General features: G+C 44.5%; 1 protein-coding gene across 3 annotated transcripts in view; it reads left to right on the plus strand.

Moving 5' to 3' along the window:
* Positions 1–23,984, plus strand: part of NUP93 (nucleoporin 93) — a 69,921-nt gene that overhangs the window by 22,558 nt on the left and 23,379 nt on the right. For all 3 annotated transcript variants that reach the window (XM_056526194.1, XM_056526197.1, XM_056526196.1), the window contains exons 4-13: positions 2,681–2,743; positions 12,662–12,790; positions 12,890–12,964; positions 15,872–15,964; positions 16,172–16,311; positions 16,398–16,530; positions 16,604–16,761; positions 20,483–20,648; positions 21,110–21,203; positions 21,282–21,473. In XM_056526194.1, coding sequence (XP_056382169.1) covers positions 2,681–2,743; positions 12,662–12,790; positions 12,890–12,964; positions 15,872–15,964; positions 16,172–16,311; positions 16,398–16,530; positions 16,604–16,761; positions 20,483–20,648; positions 21,110–21,203; positions 21,282–21,473 — 1,243 coding nt within the window. The remainder of the gene's footprint in view (positions 1–2,680; positions 2,744–12,661; positions 12,791–12,889; positions 12,965–15,871; positions 15,965–16,171; positions 16,312–16,397; positions 16,531–16,603; positions 16,762–20,482; positions 20,649–21,109; positions 21,204–21,281; positions 21,474–23,984) is intronic.

The raw sequence follows: 23,984 nt of genomic DNA on the forward strand, positions 1-23,984 counted from the left end.
CCAGGGATCTATTCTGACTGCCATATCTGGAGTCGGGAAGGTATTTTTTTTTTTGCCTTCCTCTGGATCAACTCAGTAGGGACTCATTATGGTTATAGGTTGAACTTGATGGGCTCTGGTCTTTTTTCCGGGCTGTCCTTCTCCGGCGGTCATCTTCTCCACTCAGGGCAGGCTCCGGCCTAGTAGCTGCATAGATGCCGCTACGCCGTGACGTCAGGTGCGTCGCTGCGCACGGGAGTCACTGCGCAGCGGCGTCTATGCAGCATACTAGGCCGGAGCCTGCCCGGAGTGGAGAAGATGACCGCCGGAGAAGGACAGCCCGGACTGGTTCACCCGGAACGCCCCCGGACACTACAGGAAGGATGGATGGCCCGGACCACCTTGACAGGTAGGGGGAGAGAAGCGGGAGGTGGCGGCGGCGGCCTATGGCACCGCAAAAGCCACTGCAGTGCATTGATTTAAAGTGCCCGCTTTAAATCAATGATCTGCAGCGGTGTCACGGGGGGATAAATAGCCCATAACTTATACCTGAATTTCGGTATAAGTTATCGGCTATCGGCCCTAACCTCCACCGTTTATCGGTATCGGCCCTAAAAAAACGATATCGGTCGATCCCTACTACTGAGAAAATTACACCCATAAGGCGAAAGATAAAACTGAACTTTTACTGAGATACTAATTAAACAACCAAAGATAGGGTACACATAATTAACATAACATGGAAGGGATGGGGATAAAGGGTCCAGGTGATGCCCTAGCCAAAATCTCTAAACACATATAGACTATATGTGTTTAGGGATTTTGGCTAGGGCATCACCTGTACCCTTTATCCCCATCCCTTCCATGTTTATGTTAATTATGTGTTGGTTGTTTAATTAGTATCTCAGTAAAAGTTCAGTTTTATCTTTTGCCTTATGGGTGTAATTTTGCCTTATGGGTGTAATTTTCTCAGTAGGTTATTTATTTGACATGTTCATAGGAAACCAGTGATCGACGATTCTGCCGCATGACTGCTTATGCCTGGATCTCAGGCACTGAGCAGTCATTCGGCGATTGGACAGCGAGGAGGCAGGTAGGGGCCCGACCACTGTCCTGTAAGCTGTTCGGGATGCCGCGATTTCGCCGCGGCTATCCCGAACAGCCCACTGAGTTAACCGGCATGGTTTCACTTTCGCTTTTAGCCGCGCGGCTCAGCTCTGAGCGCGTGGCTAAAGGGTTAATAGCGCACGGCGCAGTGATCGGCGCTGCGCGCTATTAGCGGCGGGTCCCGGCTTCACTATGACGTCGGGCCCGCCGTGATATGATGCGGGGTTAACGTGTAACCCCGTGTTATATCATGGGAGCAGGACCAAGGACGTACCAGTACGTCCTTGGTCCTTAAGGGGTTAATGTTCTCTTCTTACCCCTATAACTTTATTTTTCCCATATATGGGGTTGTATAGGGGCTAATTTCTTGGGCTGTATTTTTTTTTTTTTTTTGCCATCTGAATTTTTTATCAGTACCATTTTTATTTTGATGGGGACTTTTCGGATTACTTTTTTTTTCTGCTACATTAAGTGAACAAAAATCCACAATTCTGGCCGTTAGTATTTTTTTTTACATTTACGCCATTGACCGTGAGGTTTCATTAACATTATATTTTAATAGTTCGGACATTTTTGCACGCAGCATTACCAAATATGTTTATTTTTGTTAACTTTATTTTATTTGACAAAAGGGGGGGGGTGATTCAAACGTATTTAGGGGAGGGGCTTTTTTATTTTTTTTTATTTAATTGCCTGTGTTTTTTTTTTACAAATTTATGTTCACAATGTTTTTTGTCCCCATAGGGCAGTGTTTTCCACAGTGTGCCTCCAGTTGTTGCAAAACTACAACTCACAGCATGCCCAGACAGCCAATGGCTGTAGGTCATGCTGGGAGTTGTAGTTTTGTAACAGCTGCAGCCACACAGATGTAAGTTTTTTTCATTTTTATTTCTGGACACTGATCAATGCTATACTGTAGGAGGCGATAGCACAGCACTGATCAGTGTTATCGGCGCTCCATTACTACAGGCTGTCTGCATTATTGGAGCGCCCATCACACAGGACGGACGAAGGTAGGGAACCTCCGCCCGTCCTCTCAGCTGATTGGGACCCCGCAGGTGTCCCGATCAGCTCCACTGAGCTACCGCAGATTGTTTTTGGCATTTTAGACGCCGCGATCAACTGTGGACTGCCCCGCACGGGGGAGCCTGGACCGCGCCACACAAGACCAGGGGAAGGGGGTGGGAGCCTGGACCGTGCCGCAAGAGACTGGGGGGGGGGGGGGCGTAATGCCGGTGTGAGGTGCCGGTACTCGCACCCCTATTTTAGGCCATGCCCAACAATATTATCGGCAGGAGATCCCCTTAGCCGAAAAGGCTGAAAGGGGCATTTTTGGCCGATAATTTTCGGCGGCCGAAATTTCTGTGCATCCCTAGTTTCAACTTAGTGGTCATCCCACAGCCAATTGTTGTAACTTGAGAGACCACTGTATTTTATGTTGCTTACAATAAACATTGTTTTATCCATACATTTTATACGTGGGTTTTCTAATATTGTCAGCATTGTCTGACAGATTCCACTCTCTTGTCTTGATATAGTGAATAAAAGACCTGTTTACAAACTGAATGCTGACTTTACTATTTATTCTATGCAGGGTTTTTTGAAAAATGAGAAGGATAATGCTCTGTTGTCTGCAATTGATGAATCAAGGAGGAGGGTGAGTGGCTACATGATTGCATACCCCTTTTTTTTTTTTTTTTAACATTAAACAATGTAAGTCATGAACCATCAATGGCCACGACATCTCACATAATAACCTTCCCTTTTACCCCCTGAACAACATCGGACGTAAATGTACATCATGGTGGGTTGGTACTTAACGCACCATGACGTCAACTTATGTCATGAACAAGGCCGCGAGCACCGGACCGGTGCTCGTGTCATGCGCGGCAGGTTTCAGCTGCTATCGACAGCCGGGTACCTGCCGTAATGGCGGACATCAGCGATTGTGCCGATGTCCACCATTAACACCTCAGATGTCGTGATCAATACAGATCACGGCATCTGCAGCAGTCCGGCACTTAATATGGATGATCGGATCGCCGCGGGGATCCGATCATCTGTGATAGCGGCCAGAGGTCCTCTCACCTGCCTCCAGCCATCTCCTGGGGTCTTCTGCTCTGCTCCGAGATGGAACAGACCAGAGGAGAAGATCACCGATGATACTGATCAGTGCTATGCCCTATGCATAGCACTGAACAGTATTAGCAATCTAATGATTGCTATAAATAGTCCCCTATGGGGACTATTAACCCCTTAAGGACTCAAAACATTTTCACCTTAAGGACTCAAAACAATCTTCGTTTTTGCATTTTTGTTTTTTCCTCCTCATCTTCTAAAAATCATTACGCGTTCAATTTTGCACCTACAGACCCATTTAGGGGCTTATTTTTTGCATCACCAATTGTAGTTGTAATGACATTTTATAACATAATCTGCAACAAAACAAAAAAAAATTATTTGTGGGGTGAAATGAAGAATAAATGCCATTTTGCAACTTTTTAGGGCTTCCGTTTCTACGCAGTGCTCTTTTTGGTAAAAATGACACATTATCTTTATTCTGTAGGTCCATAAGGTTACAAGGATACCCAATTTATGTAGGTTTTACTTATTTTACTACTACTAAAAAAAAAAAAAAAATTGTACTCACCGTAAAATCTCTTTCTCGTAGCCTTCATTGGGGACACCTAACTGATAGGTATATGCTCTTGCCATTAGGAGGCACTGACACTAGGAAAAAAAGTCAGCTCCTCCCTGGCAGGATATACCCGCCCACTGGAAGTGAGGTAACCAGTTTTGTCACAAAGCAGTAGGAGAAGCCAACCAAGAACATGTCCGAAGGGCCCTAGAAAAGAATCTCCAATAAAAAAAAACAGCTGGATAGGATTATCCGGACGAAGAGTGAAGAAATGGGTGTATGCGGTGTCCCCCCAATGAAGGCTACAAGAAAGAGATTTTACGGTGAATACAAAAAAACTCTCCTTTTCTTGGTCACTTTTCATTGGGGGACACCTTACTGATGGGATGTACCAAAGCAGTCCCCTAGGGTGGGAAAAACAACCACCAGAGGAAAGGAATCAGACCGAACTCACGTGTTCACAAGGCCTGCGGATGAGCCCCCAGGCCAGAGACAAACTAGGCCCAGCAATTGGGCTCCCGGAAGATCCCCCGTCCACGGGCCATATAGTGATACAAGAAAGGTCTGGTGCACGAGAACAAAGACCTGAACAGCTGCAGACCCAAAAACCCCTGTCCCAGGGGCCCACCATGAGTACCCGGAAGGTGAAAGTAGCCGGGCTGGTGTAATCCAGATGACCTTGAACACCCTCTAACTCAGGAGGACATGAACCCTGAAGGAAGCGGATAACCCTGAAAAGGGGGCATCCCGGGTACCGGAGAGACCGACAGGGAAATTGGAGATGTCCGATGCACCTGGAAGACGAACCCGTAAATCAAACGGCAAAGGCACAAGCGGAAGACCCTGAAAAGGAACATCCCAGAACACTGGAGTGGCCGACTTGGGAATTGGAGGTTCCTGAGTCACCTGGAAGACTCATACGTGACAGGTAAGGAAAACAGACGTCCGCGAAAACTCTCCGGGTGACATACGTCCCTGTGGAAACTTGAAGTGCAGTACAGTACGATCGCACCACAAAAAGGGATCGAGGAGGAGCCATGGCCGGGTCTCTACACGTGCCCGAAACATCAACCATCACCAAGGACCGGAAGAGGACAGGACTAACTGGTCTTGGATCCCAGTGGTCCGAGCGGACCAGAGCACTCCGAAGAAACGTCCCGCCAGAGCGGGAATGGAGGTGGAAACAAGGGAGGACCCAGCCGGGACTCTGTTACTGGGCACAGGAAGGTAACTCCAGAAGACTAAGGTTACAGTGCAGTACAACTGACACAGACAAAAGGGAAGGTAGAACACACCCTTCCAGGGAGATTGCGCAAAGGTAGGAGAAGAGCAATGGCAGGACTCGAACAACAGACGGCGGCTAGACCAGCTGTTGCCAGCCATACAAGACAATATAAACTCCAGAGGAGAGAGTCCAGGCCGCGTGAGCAGCAGTAGATAACCAAAAAACAAAGAGAGCCAGGCTGCAAGGTGAACAGGAAGCCTAGACAGTAAAAAAGCCTTGACATTAAAAAGCCCTGTTGATCGCTCCCAGCAATCCCACTTACATAGTGGAGCAGAGAGATGGCACCATCTTGGCGGTAGAAAAGGCTCAACCAAAGTAGTCCCCCTAGAGGAGGGAAAACAAGGGTGGCCGAGATGAAACTTGGGTACTGATCATGTCAAGCACCCTGATACCCGTACCCCCTGGAAAGGGGTGTGACAAGTGCACCCGGCACAGAAGGAGCAGGAAAATGCTGCCCCACAGCCACGGACCAGAACCGGGAGGACTTAGCCCCCAGACACCAGTTACAACCCATCACTGTATGGAGGAGCCACCTCGTGTCCCCAGGGGGATAGGAATCCTGCACACTGCAACTGGGCAAAAATACAAGACGTATGGAGAGCCAGTCTGGACGATGATTAAGGCAACAGAAACACCAGAGGTACCTGGAGGTATAGGGAGGGGCTGAACTGACTGTGTCGCCCCAGCAGGAACCATGCCAGAACCGAATTGCTCCACAGAAATGCGGAAACAAAATACCAGGAAGCCCCGAGACACACCCCACCGAACAGAAGGAAAGGTGGGTTCTACATTGACAGAATGGCCTATGGAGGCACATAGACATGGGTATCTCACGATAGTAGTGGGGTACCAAGACTACAGACACAAAAGAAACCGCAGACATCCAAAAGGCCCTTCAGGAAGTGAGGTATGCCTCAAGCAGCCCAACATTGCAACCTTAGGAACGGGAACAGAATGATGCTGCGGTGGCTGAGACAGTCCCTGTAGCCTGCAGAGAGAAGGAGGGGAAAAAAAAACACACGTGATCTCCTAATGGTGCCACACACAAAGACTACAGGCACAGAATCAAGAGAAGAGGACCCACTTTGCGGATGGTGACCTGGAAACAGAGACACCGGACTGCAGCCGTGGCATCGGCAGAAACTGAGGAGGAGACCTGGTGGATTCGAAAAGCATACAGACACAGTCTGGTTATGCTGCATTAGGACCAAGGCCACAGCGGGTCCTGCAGACTGAAACAGTGAAGTGAGATACCAGCCTTCACACAGAGTAGCAGGCATGCAGAGAGGGACCTGGTAAAGTAGGGAACCCTGCAAAACAGTATGTGGTGCATTGTAGAAGGCCCACGGAGCCACCCAAGGAGACTCACTCGGAACTACACCTGGCAGTGGGTTATCTGAACCACCGTCCACAGTGTGGAAAGAGTATGGTAGGTGACCCGACGTAGTAGTAAGCCATGTGGAAACCGTCTGGCCGAACCGGAATAGGATTCCTGAGCGCACAGAGGCACTCAATTCAACCACCCACAGAAAGCGGGGAACTGGCGTGCGGCCCATTCAGCGGGCAACCTGGTGGCGTAAAAGACCCAACAGACGAAGGACTGTTTGACTGGCATCAACCCCAAGTAACTATAAGGACCCTCCTCCAGATCACTCACCCAGCAGAGGGGTACAGGAAACCTGGCTATGTCCGCGGCAGTCCTGAGATTAAATACCAAAGCTGCGGAAAGCGTGCATACTACAGCCTGGTTGAACAAGAACACCTCTACGTGCTGGCGAAAAGGAAACAGCCAGAATAACTGTGCCCATTTGTCATAGGTCGAAGGGCGGGTGGCCTAGGAGACATGACTAGCAACCCCACCCCCTTGGATATGGGGGAAGGCAGAGGAGATATGGAATGCATCACTGTCATCCTGAATGGGTCCACAGGACACGCTTGGTCAGGCCTACATATACCACGCACGGCAGTGGGGAACCAGAACTCCAGCTCAGATACATCAGCCGATGACAGGTGGTGTAGGAAATCATGCAGACCACTGGCGTACTGGTACGGGTCCATAGTAGACAACAAGTCATTCCGGCGGCCACCACACACAGTAGTGAGGTATCGGAACTCTTGCCGCATCTACATCAGCCATGTGATGTGTGACAGGCGGTGTAGGAAACCATGCAGATCACTGTCTGGCTTACAGGTGTGGGACCATAGTAGCCAACGGGTAACTCCAGCGGACATTTAACACAGTTACCAGAACTCCAGCCGCAGATACGTCAGCCCATTGATGTGTGACAGGTGGCAGAGGAAACATGCAGACCACTGTCTGACTTGCTGGTATGGTTCGTGGTGGACAACAAGTCATGCTGTCGGGCACCTTGCAGTAGTGAGGTACCGGAACTCTAGCCACAGCTACATCAGCCTTGTGGTGGCAATGTAGGAAACCATGCAGACCACTGTCTGGCTCACTGGTATGGGTCCATGGTAGACAACGTGTCACCCCATCAGACACCTCGCTCAGTAGTGAGGTACCGGAACTCCAGCCGCAGATACATCAGCCGTGTGATGTGTGACAGGCGGCAAAGGAAATCACGCAAACCACTGTCTGGCTTACTGGTATGGGTCCATAGTAGACAACGGGTCATTCCGTCGGCACCTCGCACAGTAGTGAGGTACCGGAACTCAAGCTGCAGATACATTAGCCATGTGATGTGTGACAGGCTGCAGAGGAAATCACGCAGACATCGTCAGGCTTACTGGTATGGGTCCATACCAGTAAGCCTGTAAGCCAGTAATGTGAGACTACTGTCTGGCATAAAGATAACAGGACCAATCCATGCCCATGCAGGAATACTCCCAAGGAGACCCTCCGCTGAATGTGGGGATCCAGAGCACTAGCTGCGGATGCGGTGTCCTATGGAGAAGGGAATCATAGCATGACCTGCCAAGAACACCCCTAGGATGGGTGGCTGGCAGACCTGACAGATGCGGAATCTCAAAAGAAACCTGAGCATCTGACAGGAACGCAAAAGGGCCTGCACATTTTATGAGCAGGGTGCTTGAATATATCCCCCGGCAGTATCCCTGGGCAACAACCCGCCATGGCTGTTTGCATATGCTCCATGTGAACAGCAAAGGATTAGGGATGCCTTAAGCGACAGAAATCAGTGCAAGAAGAGTATGGGCCACCAGACCACACCAAAGAAATACATTAAAGGGGTACTCCGGTGCTTAGACATCTTATCCCCTATCCAAAGGATAGGGGATAAGATGCCTGACCGCCCCCTCCCATAGGCTTGCATTGAGGGGCGGAGCGTGATGTCACATGCCGCCCGCCCTGTGATCGCCCATAATCAGAACCGGCGCGAACAAGCTCCGGGGACTGATTACAAACGGAGTGCCGCGTGCAAGACCACGGGGGTCCCCAGCGGCGGGACTCCCGCGGTCAGGCATCTTATCCCCTATCCTTTGGATAGGGGATAAGATGTCTAAGCACCGGAGTACCCCTTTAATAATATATTTAAATATATATATAATATATATCTTTTTTTATTTATTTATTTATTTTTTTATCTGGTAAAATATCAAGCACTAAAGGCTGGAAGGGGGAATTAGGCACAGGGCACCCTGCAAAAGGCTGCCCGCAGTGCATATGGCCCATATGCAGAATCCCCTGGAGCAGTGACGGCTCATAGCAGCGTGCTATAGAAGCACCTGCTAGCCGTCCTACAGATCTGCTTGTTATTGGAGCGCTGCCGACCCCCGCAGTGGGGAAGGAGGACGGAGCTAGGCGTCACGGTGTGAGGGGACGGCCCCAAGCAGCGCAAGAGTCTTAGAGGAGGAGCTGCCTGACCTCCCAGCTCGCGCGTTGTCAGGGGAAGAAGAAAAGCAGAGCTACAGCCATTATCCCCCGAACTCCCGCCGGCTGAACACCTTGGAGTGCACTCCCAGCCGGGTCCGCACAACAGACCCGGCGCAGAGGTGAGGAGGAGACGTCTCCAGCCGGCAGGACCGCAGAGGTGAAAGTGAAAAGGTCCTGCCAGGAAAAGGATGACGCAGCTCCCTTGTAACCCCCCACCATATAGGAGATGCATCCGAAGCTGCATGAATAAAAGAGCGAGGGTTAACCCCTCACCGCCTGACCCCAAAACCAGCCCAAGAAATAGGGGCACAATATGCTCGCCGAGGGAGGGTGGTTTGTATACTCTCCTCAGCCGCCGCATACTCACCCTGTAAGACTTCGACCAGATCGGACCACCTGCCTTAAGCCACCTGCCTTAGGCCAGCCTGGCAAACAGGGGCAAATGGGGGACCCAGACCCAGGGTGCACCGCCAGGCACTGGTTGTTGGCGAGGAGGGGTTAACGGCCCATCAAGCAATGCACATGCCCCTAGGGGGATCAGACAGCGCCATGCTCCAGTCGCCCCATGCTAGAAAAGCAACGAAGGAGAGAAAAACTAAACTTTAGACTGAACCTAGGAAAAAAACTAAGGGGAAAAAAGACCAGGTCTGGGGAGCTCCCAGACCTGTGTCTTGCCTCCTGCTAACACTAGCTAAAACTGGTTACCTCACTTCCAGTGGGCGGGTATATCCTTCCAGGGAGGAGCCGACTTTTTTTCCTAGTGTCAGCGCCTCCTAGTGGCAAGAGCATTTATTTGGTACCGCTGCGTGTGTAAATGTTCAAACTATTAAAATATAATGTTAATTATCCCGTATGGTGAACGGCGTAGACATACAAAAAAAAAATCGCTGCTTTGTCACATCATATTCAAAAAAAATGTATTAAAAATGTATTAAAGTTTTATATACACAAATGTGGTATCAATAAAGAGTAAAGATCACGGCGCAAAAAATTAGCCCACATACTGCCACTTACACGAAAGCACAAATAAGTTATAGGTCGTCAAAATAGAGGGATTTTAAACATACTAAGTTGGTTAAAAAGTTTGAGATTTTTTTTAAAGCGGTACAATAATAGAAAAGTATGTAATCATGGGTATCATTTTAATCGTATTGACCCACAGAATAAAGAAAACATGTCTTTTTTTACCATAAATTGTAGGGTGTGAAAATGAAACCTTCCAAAATTAGCTAAATTTTCTAAATTCTTTCGCCACACAAATTGTATTTTTTTTGTTGCGCCGTACATTGGTAAAATAAGTGAAGTCATTACAAAGGACAACTAGTCGCACCAAAGACAAGTCCTCATACTTGTTTGTAGATGAAAATATAAAAGAGGTTTTGATTTTTAGAAGGCGAGGAGGAAAAAACGAAAAATGCAAAAATAAAATTGGTCTGGTCCTTAAGGCCAAAATGGGGTTGGTCCTTAAGGGGTTAAAGGGAACCTGTCACCTAAGGGTATGTTCACACTACAGAGTGTGAACGGAATCTCTGCTCGCTGAATTCAGCGAGCGGAGATTCAGACTGGCAGCCGGCGGCGGCAGAAGGATGGCTATGTATATTGTCCGCCGCTGAAATTCCGCAGTGTGAACGGGTCTCGCTTTCTGGTGACGTTATTACGTGCGTAGTGACGTAATAACGATGCCGGAAAGCGAGGCCCGGACCCTGGAGAAGATGCGCAAGACACCGAAGGATCGCGAAGTGGACCCGGAGCAGCGGGAATAGGTAAGCGAACCTGCCAGGGATGCTTAAACTGCTATCCGACAGCAGCTTAAGCATTTTGCGCTGTCGGATAGCAGTTAATGCGATGGCCCCGACATATAAAAGCATCGTATGTCGATGCTGACATCGACATGCGATGGCCTCTGAGAGGCCATCGTATGTCGATTTTATCATATGTCGGGGCCATCGTAGGTTGGGGGGTTACTGTATAAGAAAAAAGTCTTGTAATTCTGGTGAATTCTGTTTCTACGCAGTGCACTTTTTGGTAAAAATGATACCTTATCTTTATTATGCAAGTCCATACGGGTACAAGGATACCCAATTTATGTAGTTTTTATTTTACTTCTTTAAAAAAAACTATAACTACATGCACCAAAATTTGTGTGCTTAAAGGGTACCTCTCATCAAATAAACTTTTGATGTATTTTAGATTAATGAATGTTGAATAACTTTCCAATAGCATGTTAATGAAAAATATGCTTCTTTCTATTGTATTTTTCCCGATCAGTCCTGTCAGCAAGCATTTCTGACTCATGCTGGAGTCCTAAACACTCAGAGCTGCCAGCCTGCTTTGTTCACAGCCAAACAGGCTGTGAACAAAGCAGGCTGGCAGCCCTGAGTGTTCTCCTTTGTGAACAAAGCAGACTGGCAGCTCGTAGTGTTTAGGACTCCAGCATGAGTCTGAAATGCTTGCTGCCAGGACTGGTAGGGAGACCCCTAGTGGTCATTTCTTCAAAGTGGAAAATTTAATAGAAAGAAACATATTTTTTAATAACATGCAATTGTAAAGTTATTCGGCATACATTAATACATTAAAACTTATAAATAAGTTTTTTTGATGGTACCCTTTAAAAATGTCCTCTTTTGACCCCTACAACTTTTTTTTTCACCGTGATCTATAGTTTTTATCGTTACCATTTTTGTTATGACCAAAATGCGTAGCTTTGGACATTGGTGTTTTTTTTTTTTTTTTTTACGTCTACGCCATCGACCCTGTGGTATAACTACGCATACAGTGATACCCCAAATGATTGTTTATTTTTTTTATTTCAAAACATTTGAAAAAGGAGAGGAGTGATTCAAACTTTTATTAGGGAGGGGTTAAAGCGTACCCGTCAGATCCAACCAAAATAATTTTTTTTTTATAAATCACTCAGTACCTAATCCTGACCATGTACTAGGGATCGACCGATTATCGGTTTGGCAGATATTATCGGCCGATATTCACAATTTTGGATGTTATCAGTATCGGCAATTACCTTGACGATAATCTGATAATGCCCCGCACCCCCCACCACACCGCCTCGGCCAGAGACCGCAGCCGCTGCCCCATTGCCTCCCCCATCCCCAGTTTTATAATTACCTGTTCCCGGGGTCCGCGCTATTTCTGGTTCCTGCGGCGTCCTGTGTTACGCTGTGCGCTGCGCAGCACAATGACGAGTGACGTCCTCAACAAGACGTCACCGTCAGTGCACACAGTGACAGCTCAGGAGGACGCCGCCGGAGCCAGAAGTAGCGCAGACCCCGGGAGCAGGTAATCGTAAAACCGGGAATGGGGGAGGCAATGGGGCAGCGTTGGCGGTCTCTGGCCAGGGGGGGGGGGGGCATTGGCGGTGATAGGACTATATGTGTTATAGAAAAAGGCAAATGTTTAATACAAAATGTGCCATTTAAATCGTTGTCAAGAGGTATATTACAACTTTTTATTACCCATTTTTTAACCACAACAAAGACCATAATGTGCCACATGTGAGTTTTCCAGTTATTTATCCTTTTGTCCCGTGGTGTTCTCCTACAAGAAAAAGTTGGTAAAATTTAGATGTGTAGCACATACATTTATGTACAGAGGTTTAAAAGCATATATACCTCAAAAAGTACATTTTCAGACATTCTGTATTTTAAAATGTTTGTTTTTACATAATACATTGATTTAAACCTATTTATTTTAATGGAAGACCCCTTTAAAAATTACAGCTACTCAACATGCAGCGTTTTTTTTTTTTTTTGCTATAAATAAATGTAATGTGTATGTTCTGCAGACATTCGCTATGGCAGAAGAGTACCATAGGGAGTCCATGCTTGTTGAATGGGAACAAGTGAAACAGCGAATTCTCCACACACTTCTTGCATCTGGGGAAGATGATTTGGGGTTTTCACAGGAGGCTGAGGTATGATACACATTGCTTGTCTTTCATTCTTAGTTTGTGCTGATGACAATGATTTCTTTATATTTGGTTTTTAATATTTGTAATTTGTCTCTACGGCAGACGAGTTACATCAGTGATCTTGGAGCTCCAGGACGCAGTTCTCTTGATAATGTGGAAATGGCATATGCACGACAAGTGAGTCAAACGAAAAGCTTTTAATGCAATTAAAAAAAAAAAAAAAAAATGTTATAAGCCATATAAGGACACTGTGTACATATGTGTCAGAGACTCCTTTTAGAAGACTCTTTTGGCTTGTGACAGGTAGAATAGCACTACATGCAATGGACACTGGCAAAACCTGATGCACTCCATTATAAGCCAGTGGGTAGGGTCATGTGACGGATGTGCCTCGGAATTATGGTTTCCATTTGACAGGAACCATGACAGATGTAAACAAAACAATAGTGACTTAATCCCTTAAGGACGCAGGGTTTTTCCGTTTTTGCATTTTCATTTTTTCCTCATCTCCTTCTAAAAATCATAACGCTTTCAATTTTGCACATAAAATTCCATTTGATGGCTTATTTTTTGCGCCACCAATTCTACTTTGCAGTGACATTAGTCATTTTACCCAAAAATCCACGGCGAAATGGGGAAAAAAATTCATTGTGCGATAAAATGGAAGAAAAAATTTCATTTTGAAAGTTTTGGGGGCTTCCATTTCTACGCAGTGCATTTTTCGGTAAAAATAAAACCTTATCTTTATTGTGTAGTTCCATACGGTTAAAATGATACCCTACTTATATAGGTTGGATATTGTCCTACTTCAGAAAAAAATCATAACTACATGCAAGAAAATGTATAGGTTAAAAATTCTCATCTTCTAAGCCCTATAAGTTTTTTATTTTTCCGTGTACGGGCCAGTATGACTCATTTTTTTGCGCCGTGTTCTGAAGTTTTTATCGGTACCATTTTTGTATTTATCAGACTTTTGGATCACTTTTTATTCATTTTTTTCATGATATAAAAAGTGAACAAAAATACGGTATTTTGGACTTTGGAATTTTTTAGCGCATACGCCATTGACCGTGCAATTTAATTAACAATATATTTTTATAGTTCAGACATTTCCGCACGCAGCGATACCACATATGTTTATTTTTATTTACAGTTTTTTTTTTTTATGGGAAAAGGGGGGTGATTCAAACTTTTATTAGGGAAGGGGTTAAATTACCTTTGTTAACTTTTTTGGTCACTTTTTTTTGCAGTGCTATAGCTCCCATAGGGGGCTATAACACTGCACACACTGATCTCTTATGCTGATCCCTGCAAAGCCATAGCTTTGCATGGATCAGCGAGATAGGGGCTCGATTGCTCAAGCCTGTAGCTCACCCAATTTATGTAGTTTTTATTTTACTTCTTTAAAAAAATTATAACTACATGCACCAAAATGTGTATGCTTAAAAATGTCCTCTTTTGACACCTATAACTTTTTTTTTCACCGTGATCTTTAGTTTTTATCGGTACCATTTTTGTTATGGTGGGACTTATTTATGGTATATAAAGTGACCAAAATGCGTAGCTTTGGACTTTGGTGTTTTTTTACATCTACGCCATCGACCCTATGGTTTAACTATGCATACGGTGGTACCCCAAATGATTGTTTGTTTTTTATTTCATTATTTAAAAAAATGGAAAAAGGAGAGGAGTGATTCAAACTTTTATTAGGGAGGGGTTAAAGCGTACCCATCAGATCCAACCCAAATTTTTTTTTTTTTATTATATAAATCACTCAGTAACTAATCCGGATCATGTACATCTAATTTTTGTGTCCAGCACCTTTTTTTATTTATTTTTTATTACACGTTTAATTTAGCTCACTAGTCTGATTTCCTCTCAAAGGGAGGGGACGTGGCCTCACTGTGCAGGTCTCCGCCCCCTCCCTCAGTATGCTGTCTGCTCACATCTCCACTAGCATTAGCAAAACTACAACTCCCAGCTTGTCCTCACTAACAGTAGCGGGACACAAGCTGACAGCGGGAGGATTTTTCCTCCAGCTGTGAGCCCTGCGCTCACAGCTGTCAATCAGGGAAGTGTGTCCATGACATAGGTGATGACACATGGACACAGCAGGACTAGTATAAGTCCAAACAGGCAGGGGGGGCAGTTGTTTGACTGGCTTTTTCAGTATGAAATACTGAAAATGTTCTAATGAAAGAAATTGCAAAACCTATTGGTTATACATGCTTTACAACATATCAAAAGTTTTTGTATCTGACAGTGCCAATTTAATTTACTTTCATTAACTTTTTTTTCTTTTAGACTTTTTCTTATTTTTTTTTACACCTTTATCTTTTTATTTATTTTTAATATTTTTAGTCCCCATAGGGGCTATACCATGCAATCTTTTGATTGCATATTCTGTTCAATGCTATGCCATAGCATAGCATTGATCAGTGTTAATGGTGCCTGCAGAGCCTAGCCAGAGCTTCAGAGCACCGATCGACGGGGAGGGAGACAGGTAAGGGCCCTCCCATTGTCCACACAGGTGACCGAGATTTTGGCGCAGATGTCCCAATCAGTTCCACTAAGCTAACCGGAACCATTAACTCCCACATTTAGACGCCATGATCAACTAAAAGGTTAATGTCGGGCATAAGCCTGATCAGCGGTTAACCCGGGGTCCTGGCTGCTGATGACAGTCGGGACCCACCGGGTTTGAAGCACGCTTCAAACCCCAGTAACGAGACCAGGGTGTACAGGTTCGCCCAGTGTTCCTAAGGACCAGGACACAAGGGCATACCCATACAGCCTGCGTCCGGAACAGGTTAAACACTTTATTTTTCCTCAAAATGATGTGCAGAACATTCAACAACCTTTTTATACTTTGTACATGGGAGGAATAAATGTCTACACCAGGGATCATTAATCAGTACATGCTGCAGCTGTCTATCATATCTAGATTTTTTGCAGGTCTAGAACAATTGTGAAGTTTTAAAAGCATTATGACTGCAGCTGTTTTTATATTCGTATTATTACATACAGCACTAGCAAAAAATAACCTGTTTGTCTAGTGCTAATGAAACTGATGTTTTACTGCAGATATATGTCTACAATGAGAAGGTTGTGAGTGGAAATCTGAAGCCAAACCTGGTAGATCTATGCACTGCCGTTGCTGATCGATTGGATGATAAGGTAGGAAAGCTAACAGCGATATGACACTCAAATAATGGGAAATGATTCAAACTCTCAAAGGGATGCAATACTAAATCAGCCCTACATCGTTCAGACTCAACTTATCATAAAGAGATTGTATATCCTAGCGATAAGCTATCACTTTGAACTTTTTATGTTTTGGTATATTAATATGATTGTCGTAACTGTTTTTTATTGTCTCTGCAGAATATTTCTGATGTTTGGGCAATGGTGAAACAAATGATAGATGTTCTGCTAGTTCCAGCCTCTGATACACTCAAAAGTCGCTGTTCAGTTCAGATGCAGATGGCTTTTGTCAGACAAGCTTTAAGGTTTCTGGAAGAAAGGTAAGGTTAGGAACAGCTATCTAGCTGTCATCAGATTTGATTTAAAACCGTTCTTAACGTTATCTTTATATATAATATACTTCCAGTTATAAAAACTACACAATGACGAGTGTATATACCAACCTTCAGCAAGCACAGCTGGGAGGTGTTCCTGGGACTTACCATATAGTGCGGAGCTTCCTTAATATCCGGCTTCCTGCACCTATTCCTGGACTACAGGTGAATGTATAGCCAGATCATGCTTTATAAATTGTTTATGAAGAATGATGCTGAAGTAATTGTAAATTTACAGGATGGAGAATTGGAAGGATACCCAGTTTGGGCCTTGATCTACTATTGCTTGCGCTGTGGGGATGTCTTGGCAGCACAGCAGGTTGTTAACAGAGTACAGCATCAGTTGGGGGAGTTCAAGAACTGGTTTCAAGAATATGTTCACAGTGATGACCGAAGGTAACTAATGCAATTCATGACTGCATTGAAGAAATCTCTTCTGTGTCAGTACAATTGGATTATACAGTGGGTGATCAGAAGTCCATAGAGGGGTCACTAACTAAATTCTGCCCACTTCTTCCGGAGATATGCGCTTCAGAAATTCCACTGCTCAATTTAGGGAATTGTGCACAGGAGGCTGGCTACCCCTGCCTGGCATTACAAGCTGATAGACAATTCCCTGAATTCTGCAGTGCCTAACTCCGGAAGAATTTAGTAAGTGACCCCCTCTGTGGGCTTCTGGTCACCCACTCTATAACCCAGTGTTTTGGATTGAGAGTTGGTAATCAGGCTGACAGTTTTGCTTTTAGGACCAGGCCAGTTTTCGTCGTTGTCCTTTGGTTTTTCCTCCTCCCCCTTTAATAGCCATAATTTTTTTATTTTTTCCTCTATTCACCCTTGTTTTTTGCGGGACCATTTGTACTTGTAATGTGTTCATTAATTTTGCCATAACATATGCTCTAAAATGGAAAAAAATATTTGTGAGGTTAAATTGGGGAGGGGAAGCAATTTTGCTAATTTGGGGTGGTTTCTTTTTTACACCATTCACTGTGTGATACAATACAGGAATATGGGTGCACTACTGTGGTAGATGTATACAATGACATTGGCTATCCCTCAACACTGATGTTAAAATTGAGACATTTGCCAGTGTATCCTTATATAAAGGACACACCAGAGCCCGCACACCAACGCCAAGGTTTCTCAAAATGGCGCGGAACCTACGCTAATCCTACCTGTGCGTGATAAGCAAAACAGGGTCCTGTGGGCAATTACGGCAGCATTCGGTCGACTCACAACCTCCTCCCAGGTACCCTCCAGCGTGACTGAGCACACATGCAATGGGAGGAGGGAGGCAAGCTGCAAGCCCCACCTGAGTTGGCTAATATGGGTGCATGGCCTCACAGGTGCTACCTTTAATGCTGCCTTGAAGATATTCAAGGTGCATTAATTAGGGAGTTTATACACTTCCAAGTATAAAATTTAAACAAACAACAAAAAACATGGTCTCAAATGGCTGGAGGTGCTCAACCCCAAATGCGGTTGTGCATTTATACTGGGGGAGCAGATCCTGCCCTTGTAGTCCGTTGCTAAGGGCGTTCACTGTGTGGTCAAACATTCACTGTGTGGTCAAACGAACATGTAATCTTGATACTTTAGGTTGGCACAATTAACCCCTTGGGGACAGAGGGTTTTTCCGTTTTTGCTTTTTTTTTTTTTTTCCTCCTTACCTTTTTAAAAGTCATAACCCTTTCAATTTTGCACCTAAAAATCTATATGATGGCTTATATTTTGCGCCACCAATTCTATTTTGTAATGACATCAGTCATTTTACCCAAAATCTACGGCGAAACGGGAAAAAAAATTGTGCTACAAAATTGAAGAAACATTTTCATTTTGTAAATTTTGGGGGCTTCCGTTTCTACGCAGTACATTTTTCGGTAAAAATAACACCTTATCTTTATTCTGTAGGTCCATATGATTAAAATGATACCCTACTTATGTAGGTTTGATTTTGTCGTACTTCTGGAAAAAATCATAACTACATGCAGGAAAAAGTATACGTTTAAAATTGTCATATTCTGACCTGTATAACTTTTTTTTTTTTTTTCCGCATAAGGGGCGGTATGAGGGCTCATTATTTTGCGCCGTGATCTGAAGTTTTTAGCGGTACCATTTATGTATTGATCTGACTTTTTTAATCAATCGTTATTCATTTTTTCATGATATAAAAGTGACCAAAAATACGCTATTTTGGACCTTGGAATTTTTTGCGCGTACGCCATTGCCCGTGCGGTTTAAGTAACGATATATTTTTATAATTCGAACATTTCCACACGCGGCGATACCACGTATTTATTTTTATTTATGCTGTTTGGTTTTTTTTTATGGGAAAAAACTTTTATCAGGGGAGGGGTTGAATGATCTTTATTCACTTTTTTTCACTTTTTTTGCAGTGTTATAGCTCCCATAGGGGGCTATAATACTGCACACACTGATCTTTTACATTGATCAATGGTTTCTCATAGGAAACCATTGATCAATGATTCTGCAGCTTGACTGCTCATGCCTGGATCTCAGGCACTGAGCAGTCATTCGGCGATCGGACAGCGAGTAGGAAGGTAGGGGCCCTCCTGCTGTCTTGTAAGCTGTTCGGGATGCCGCGATTTTATTGCAGAGATCCCGAACAGCCCCCTGAGATAACCGGCAATGGTTTACTTTCACTTTAGACGCGGCGTTCAAGTTTGAATGTCGCATCTAAAGGGTTAATAGCGTGCGGCACCGCGATAAGTGCTGCGTGCTATTAGCCACAGGTCCCGGCCATTGCTAGGTGCCGGGCCTGACCCGCTATGACACAGGGCCACGGCGTGGCCTCACTTTATAGACAGGGAGTGTGCTGATGGCGTACAGGTACGCCCTCCGTCCCCAACAGGTTAAAACAATACTCAATTTGTTTAGGTTGCATCATGTTTTACTAATTAAAAAAAAAAGTCTAAACTGTATAGAATTTTTTTTTGCCATTTTCTGACCCCTTTTTTGTATACTGTATGTATGTTGTATGTTTTGCTGTATGTTTTGTGCTGTGATCTGTTGTTTGTGCCCGTATCGTTTTGGTATTGATCTGCCTTTTTGATAACTTCTTACTTATTTTTTGGGGGTATGATGTGATAAATGAACACATTTCTGGGGCTTGGTATTTTTTACGTTTACAACGTTCACCATATGGGATGAATAATATTTTGATTTAAAGGAAAGCAGTCATTCTGTTCACCCACACTAAACCCAATACACTGGGTTACAGTGTGGGTGAACAGGAGACCAATGAGGGGTCAATGAGTTAAATATGTACCTGTAGTCCAGAGCTGTGTACCTCCGAAGATCCTCTTCTATTCCCGCTGAATTGCGCACTGCAGGCGGGCCCGCCAGGGGAAAATGAATATTCATTGGCGCTGGTCATGTGAGCGCTTGCAACTACTGAGCACTCACTCGACTCGTGCCTATGAATATTCTAATTCACCCGGCAGGCCCACCTCCTGTGTGCAATTTAGCAAGAATAGAAGAGGATCTACAGAGGGACACGGCTCTGGACTACAGGTACTTATTTAACTTATTTACCCCCCCTCGTGTTCACCCACACTGTAACCCAGTGTATTGGGTTTAGTGTGGGTGAACAGGCTGACTGTTTTTCTTTTAATAGTTCGGACAAATACGCAATACGAAAAGGGGGAGGCAGGCAGGCTCAATCAAATGCAGAGGTTAGCCATCCAGCTGCCTCTACAGTGGTTCGCCAAGACTGAAGGTGGCTGAATGTTGAATATAAGAAGAAGCTTTACTTTCTGTATAGACAGTTTACTTTAGATGTTATTGTAGCTGGCAAGAGATAAGAGTTCATTCTGCACACATTGAAACTAGTAATTGCAAGAAGTGATCTTTATTTTCATTGTCAAGGCATTTATTATTGTGCATAAGTTTGAAGCAACATTTTAGGCTACAGCCCATCATCAGGTTTGAGAAGGCGTAGCTCAAGGTACATACAAGAATGGGACACAGAGAGCTGTCCGTAGTTATTTAGGGTGCCTGTTTCCCAAATTTAAGTCTGTAGCAGGGTGGCATGATGCATACTAATGTTTTAGCTGTTTATTAATAGACATATAACTTGAATTGGTTTCTCTCTTTACAGGTTATGTCCATCAACTGAAAACAAACTCCGTCTACATTACAGAAGAGCTGTAAGGTCAAGCACTGATCCCTACAAGAGAGCAGTCTACTGTATTATTGGTCGCTGTGATGTTGGAGATAATCATAATGAGGTTGCAGATAAAACAGAGGACTATCTGTGGTTGAAGGTAAATGTAACCTAAATTGCAGTCAGTAGCCTTTGTTAAAGAAGATCTGTGGCTAATTGGGCCAAATTTGGACATCTCCACTTTTGTTGCAGAGGTTTAGACATTAATGGCTGTGTGTTGTTATTTTTAGGAAACACAACATTAAACACTGTTATACAGGCTGTGCACTCACTACTTTACTTTGTAGCAGAGTGTTGTGTTCAGAAATATCTCCCTAGCCCCTGTGTAACTTTCATAGCTGTTTCGATATCAGATTCCCTTATTAGGATCTTTGCTTTATTAGTGTCTGATTGATAAGGGTCAGTACATTGAATTTGGGGAGTTTTTTTTTAAGCAAACTGGTCACCTTTCTGGCCTGGCCTAATTCATTGATTCATTTTGTTTAAATATGACACAAATAAGCAATGAGTGCCAAACAGAGAGAGATTATTTGACATCTTACTGTTATATTTGTTGTACAGTTGAATCAGATTTGCTTTGACGATGACTCTAGCAGCTCTCCTCAAGACAGACTTACTTTGCCGCAGTTCCAGAAGCAGCTTCTTGAAGACTATGGTATATAAAATACATACAGGTGTACAACAAATGCAGTTTAAATTTGCACAACATTTTAATGATAGTTTTGTGTTCCAGGGGAGTCTCACTTTGCTGCCAACCAACATCCCTTCCTGTATTTTCAAGTCCTATTTCTCACTGCCCAGTTTGAAGCAGCTATTGCCCACTTGTTCCGTACAGAGCGTACACGCTGTCATGCTGTACACGTGGCACTTGTTCTTTTTGAATTGAAGTTGCTTTTGAAGTCATCTTCACAGAGTGCGCAACTTTGTAAGTATAGAATTACTGCATAGTTATGTCACGTTTCTTCTTTTCTTTCTCGACTTGGTAATGAAAAAGGTCATAGTACAAGCTTGGACTAATGCAATAATTGCATTATTAGATGCTTCATTTTTGTGCTGTTCATTTATTGTTATAGTATAATAGAGTAATGGTCTACCTTCAGGATAGACTATCAATTGTTGAGTGGCCCCTAAAGTACACAGTAAACAGGGCTGGAAGCAGTTAGCTCTGTTGGTGACACCATGCAACTGCAGCGCAGCTTCTGTTTAACCCGATAACGACCATGGACGAGTATAGACGTCCAGGTTGGCGGGCGTTCCCGCACCTGGACGTCTATACTCGTCCATTCTTTTTGTGGGTGCTGCTCAGTGCACCCACGAGATCGCGGCAGGGACTCGGCTGTAACACACAGCCGGGACCCTGCTGCACTGCCAGGACCGAAGTAAACTTCGGTCCCGGCAGTTTTAACCCTTACAGCCGCGGTCGGAAGTGACCGCGGGCAGTAAGTGTTATGACAGAGGGAGGGAGCTCCCTCTGTCACTCCTGCAGCACCCCGCATCGCGATCGCGGGGTGCTGCGTGTAATACGCGGCTGGCCGGGGCCTGCCGCACTGCCGGGAGTGAAGTTCACTTCACTCCCGGCAGTTTAACCCTTACAGCCGCGGTCAGAAGTGACCGCGCGCTGTAAGGAGTTCTGTCTCCTCTGCAGCACCCCGCAGCGCGAGCGCGGGGTGTTGTGTGTGGCCGCACTGCCGGGAGTGAAGTTCACTTCACTCCCGACAGTTTAACCCCTACAGCCGCGGTCAGAAGTGACCGCGCGCTGTAAGGAGTTCTGACAGAGGGAGGGGGCTCCCTCTGTCTCTCCTGCAGCACCCCGGAGCATCGCGGGGTGCTGCTGCATACCTGGGCAGCCGGGGGTCCTACAAAGACCCCCAGGTCTGCCCTGGGTATTGCCTGCTAGTGAAATATGCTGCCTGCTAGTGAAAACTGGCAGGCAGCATATAACTGCAATGCTTTGGAATACTAAGTATTCCAAAGCATTAAAAAGTGTAAAAATAAATAAATAAATAAAATAAAAGTGTAAAAATAAATAAAAATGTAATAAAAGTGTAAAAAAAATATATATATTAAAAATACATTTATTAAATGAATCTAATAAAAAAAAAAGCATAATGTGTAGGATCGCATTGGCGGACATCCGCAGCATGTAATATGCTGCGGATGTCCGCCACGTGATCCTACACATTATGCAGCAGTCACGGTAACCAGCTCGCTGCTGCGGCTGGGTAGCTTTGTGCGTCCACTCATAGCGGCGGATTTTCCGCCAGCAGTCATGAGCGGACACACTGAGCTACCCAGCCCCAGCAGTAATGGATATATTCGCCATGAGCGGGTGCTTATTCCCACAACATGGCGGATATATCCATCAGGAGCCTTAACTGTCACAGACAGACGCGTTATACTGCCAGCTGACCAGCCAATAACTTGTAGGGGTGCGGTATATAAATGGGGTCACTTGTGGGGGTGGGGGTACTGTTCTGCCCTGAAAGCCAAATGGCGCTCCTCTCCTTCTGAGTCCTACCACGCGGCCAAGGAACCATATATGGCCAAAGCGGGGGTATTTCCGAACATGGGACAAGCAGCTAAATAAAATATAGGGTGCATTTCTTTCAATATCAGAAGTGATGTACAAAAAATATGCCCCCCAAATGATGCATTTGTGAAAAATTGCAATTTTCGAATTTTTAACACTGACTTTGTAATAATTCCTGCCAAAAAACTATGGTGTTAAAATACTCACTGTACCCCCTAGCGAATACCTTGAGGGGTCTAGTTTTTAAAATGGGGTCATTTGGGGGGGGGGGGGGGGTGTTCCTATGTTCTACTACCTTTAAATTTCTGCAAACCTTTCATAGCTCATAAAAAAAGATGTACTTTTCAAATTTTCTAAATTTTCTAAATTTCAAGTTAAATTGTTAGGGTTCTAACTAATTTAAAATGTTAATTAAAAACTAAAAAATGACGTCAAAATAAAGTAGACATCTGAAAGTATAAGTTTCATAAACTATTTGGTCAGTAAGTATAAATATATGCAACCAATTAGTGTTAAAATAGCAAAAAATCTTAATTTTTTGTAAAATTTCATGATTTTTTGCATTGTAAAAAAAAACTACAAATGATATCGGCTTACTTTTACTATGTACATGAAGGACGACTTGTGACAAAAAAACAATGTCAGAATTACCGTGATTGGCAAAACGTTACCAGAGTTATTCTCTAATAAAGACAGACATCACCGATTTGAAAAAACAGGCCTGGTCTTTCAGGGGCGTACAGGTTTATTTGCATTGGTCCTTAAGGGGTTAAGTGTAAAAGGCATCAATAAAGTGAACAAGGCACATGTACAGGAACTTCTGCATGTTTTGCTGTATGGAAGAAGCTTTGTGTTCTTTACAGTCAGACATGGTACTCCTTGCTACCACCTCTATCTATCTATATG

This window comes from Hyla sarda, chromosome 6 (genome assembly GCF_029499605.1).
Source record: "Hyla sarda isolate aHylSar1 chromosome 6, aHylSar1.hap1, whole genome shotgun sequence".
NCBI lineage: Eukaryota > Metazoa > Chordata > Amphibia > Anura > Hylidae > Hyla > Hyla sarda.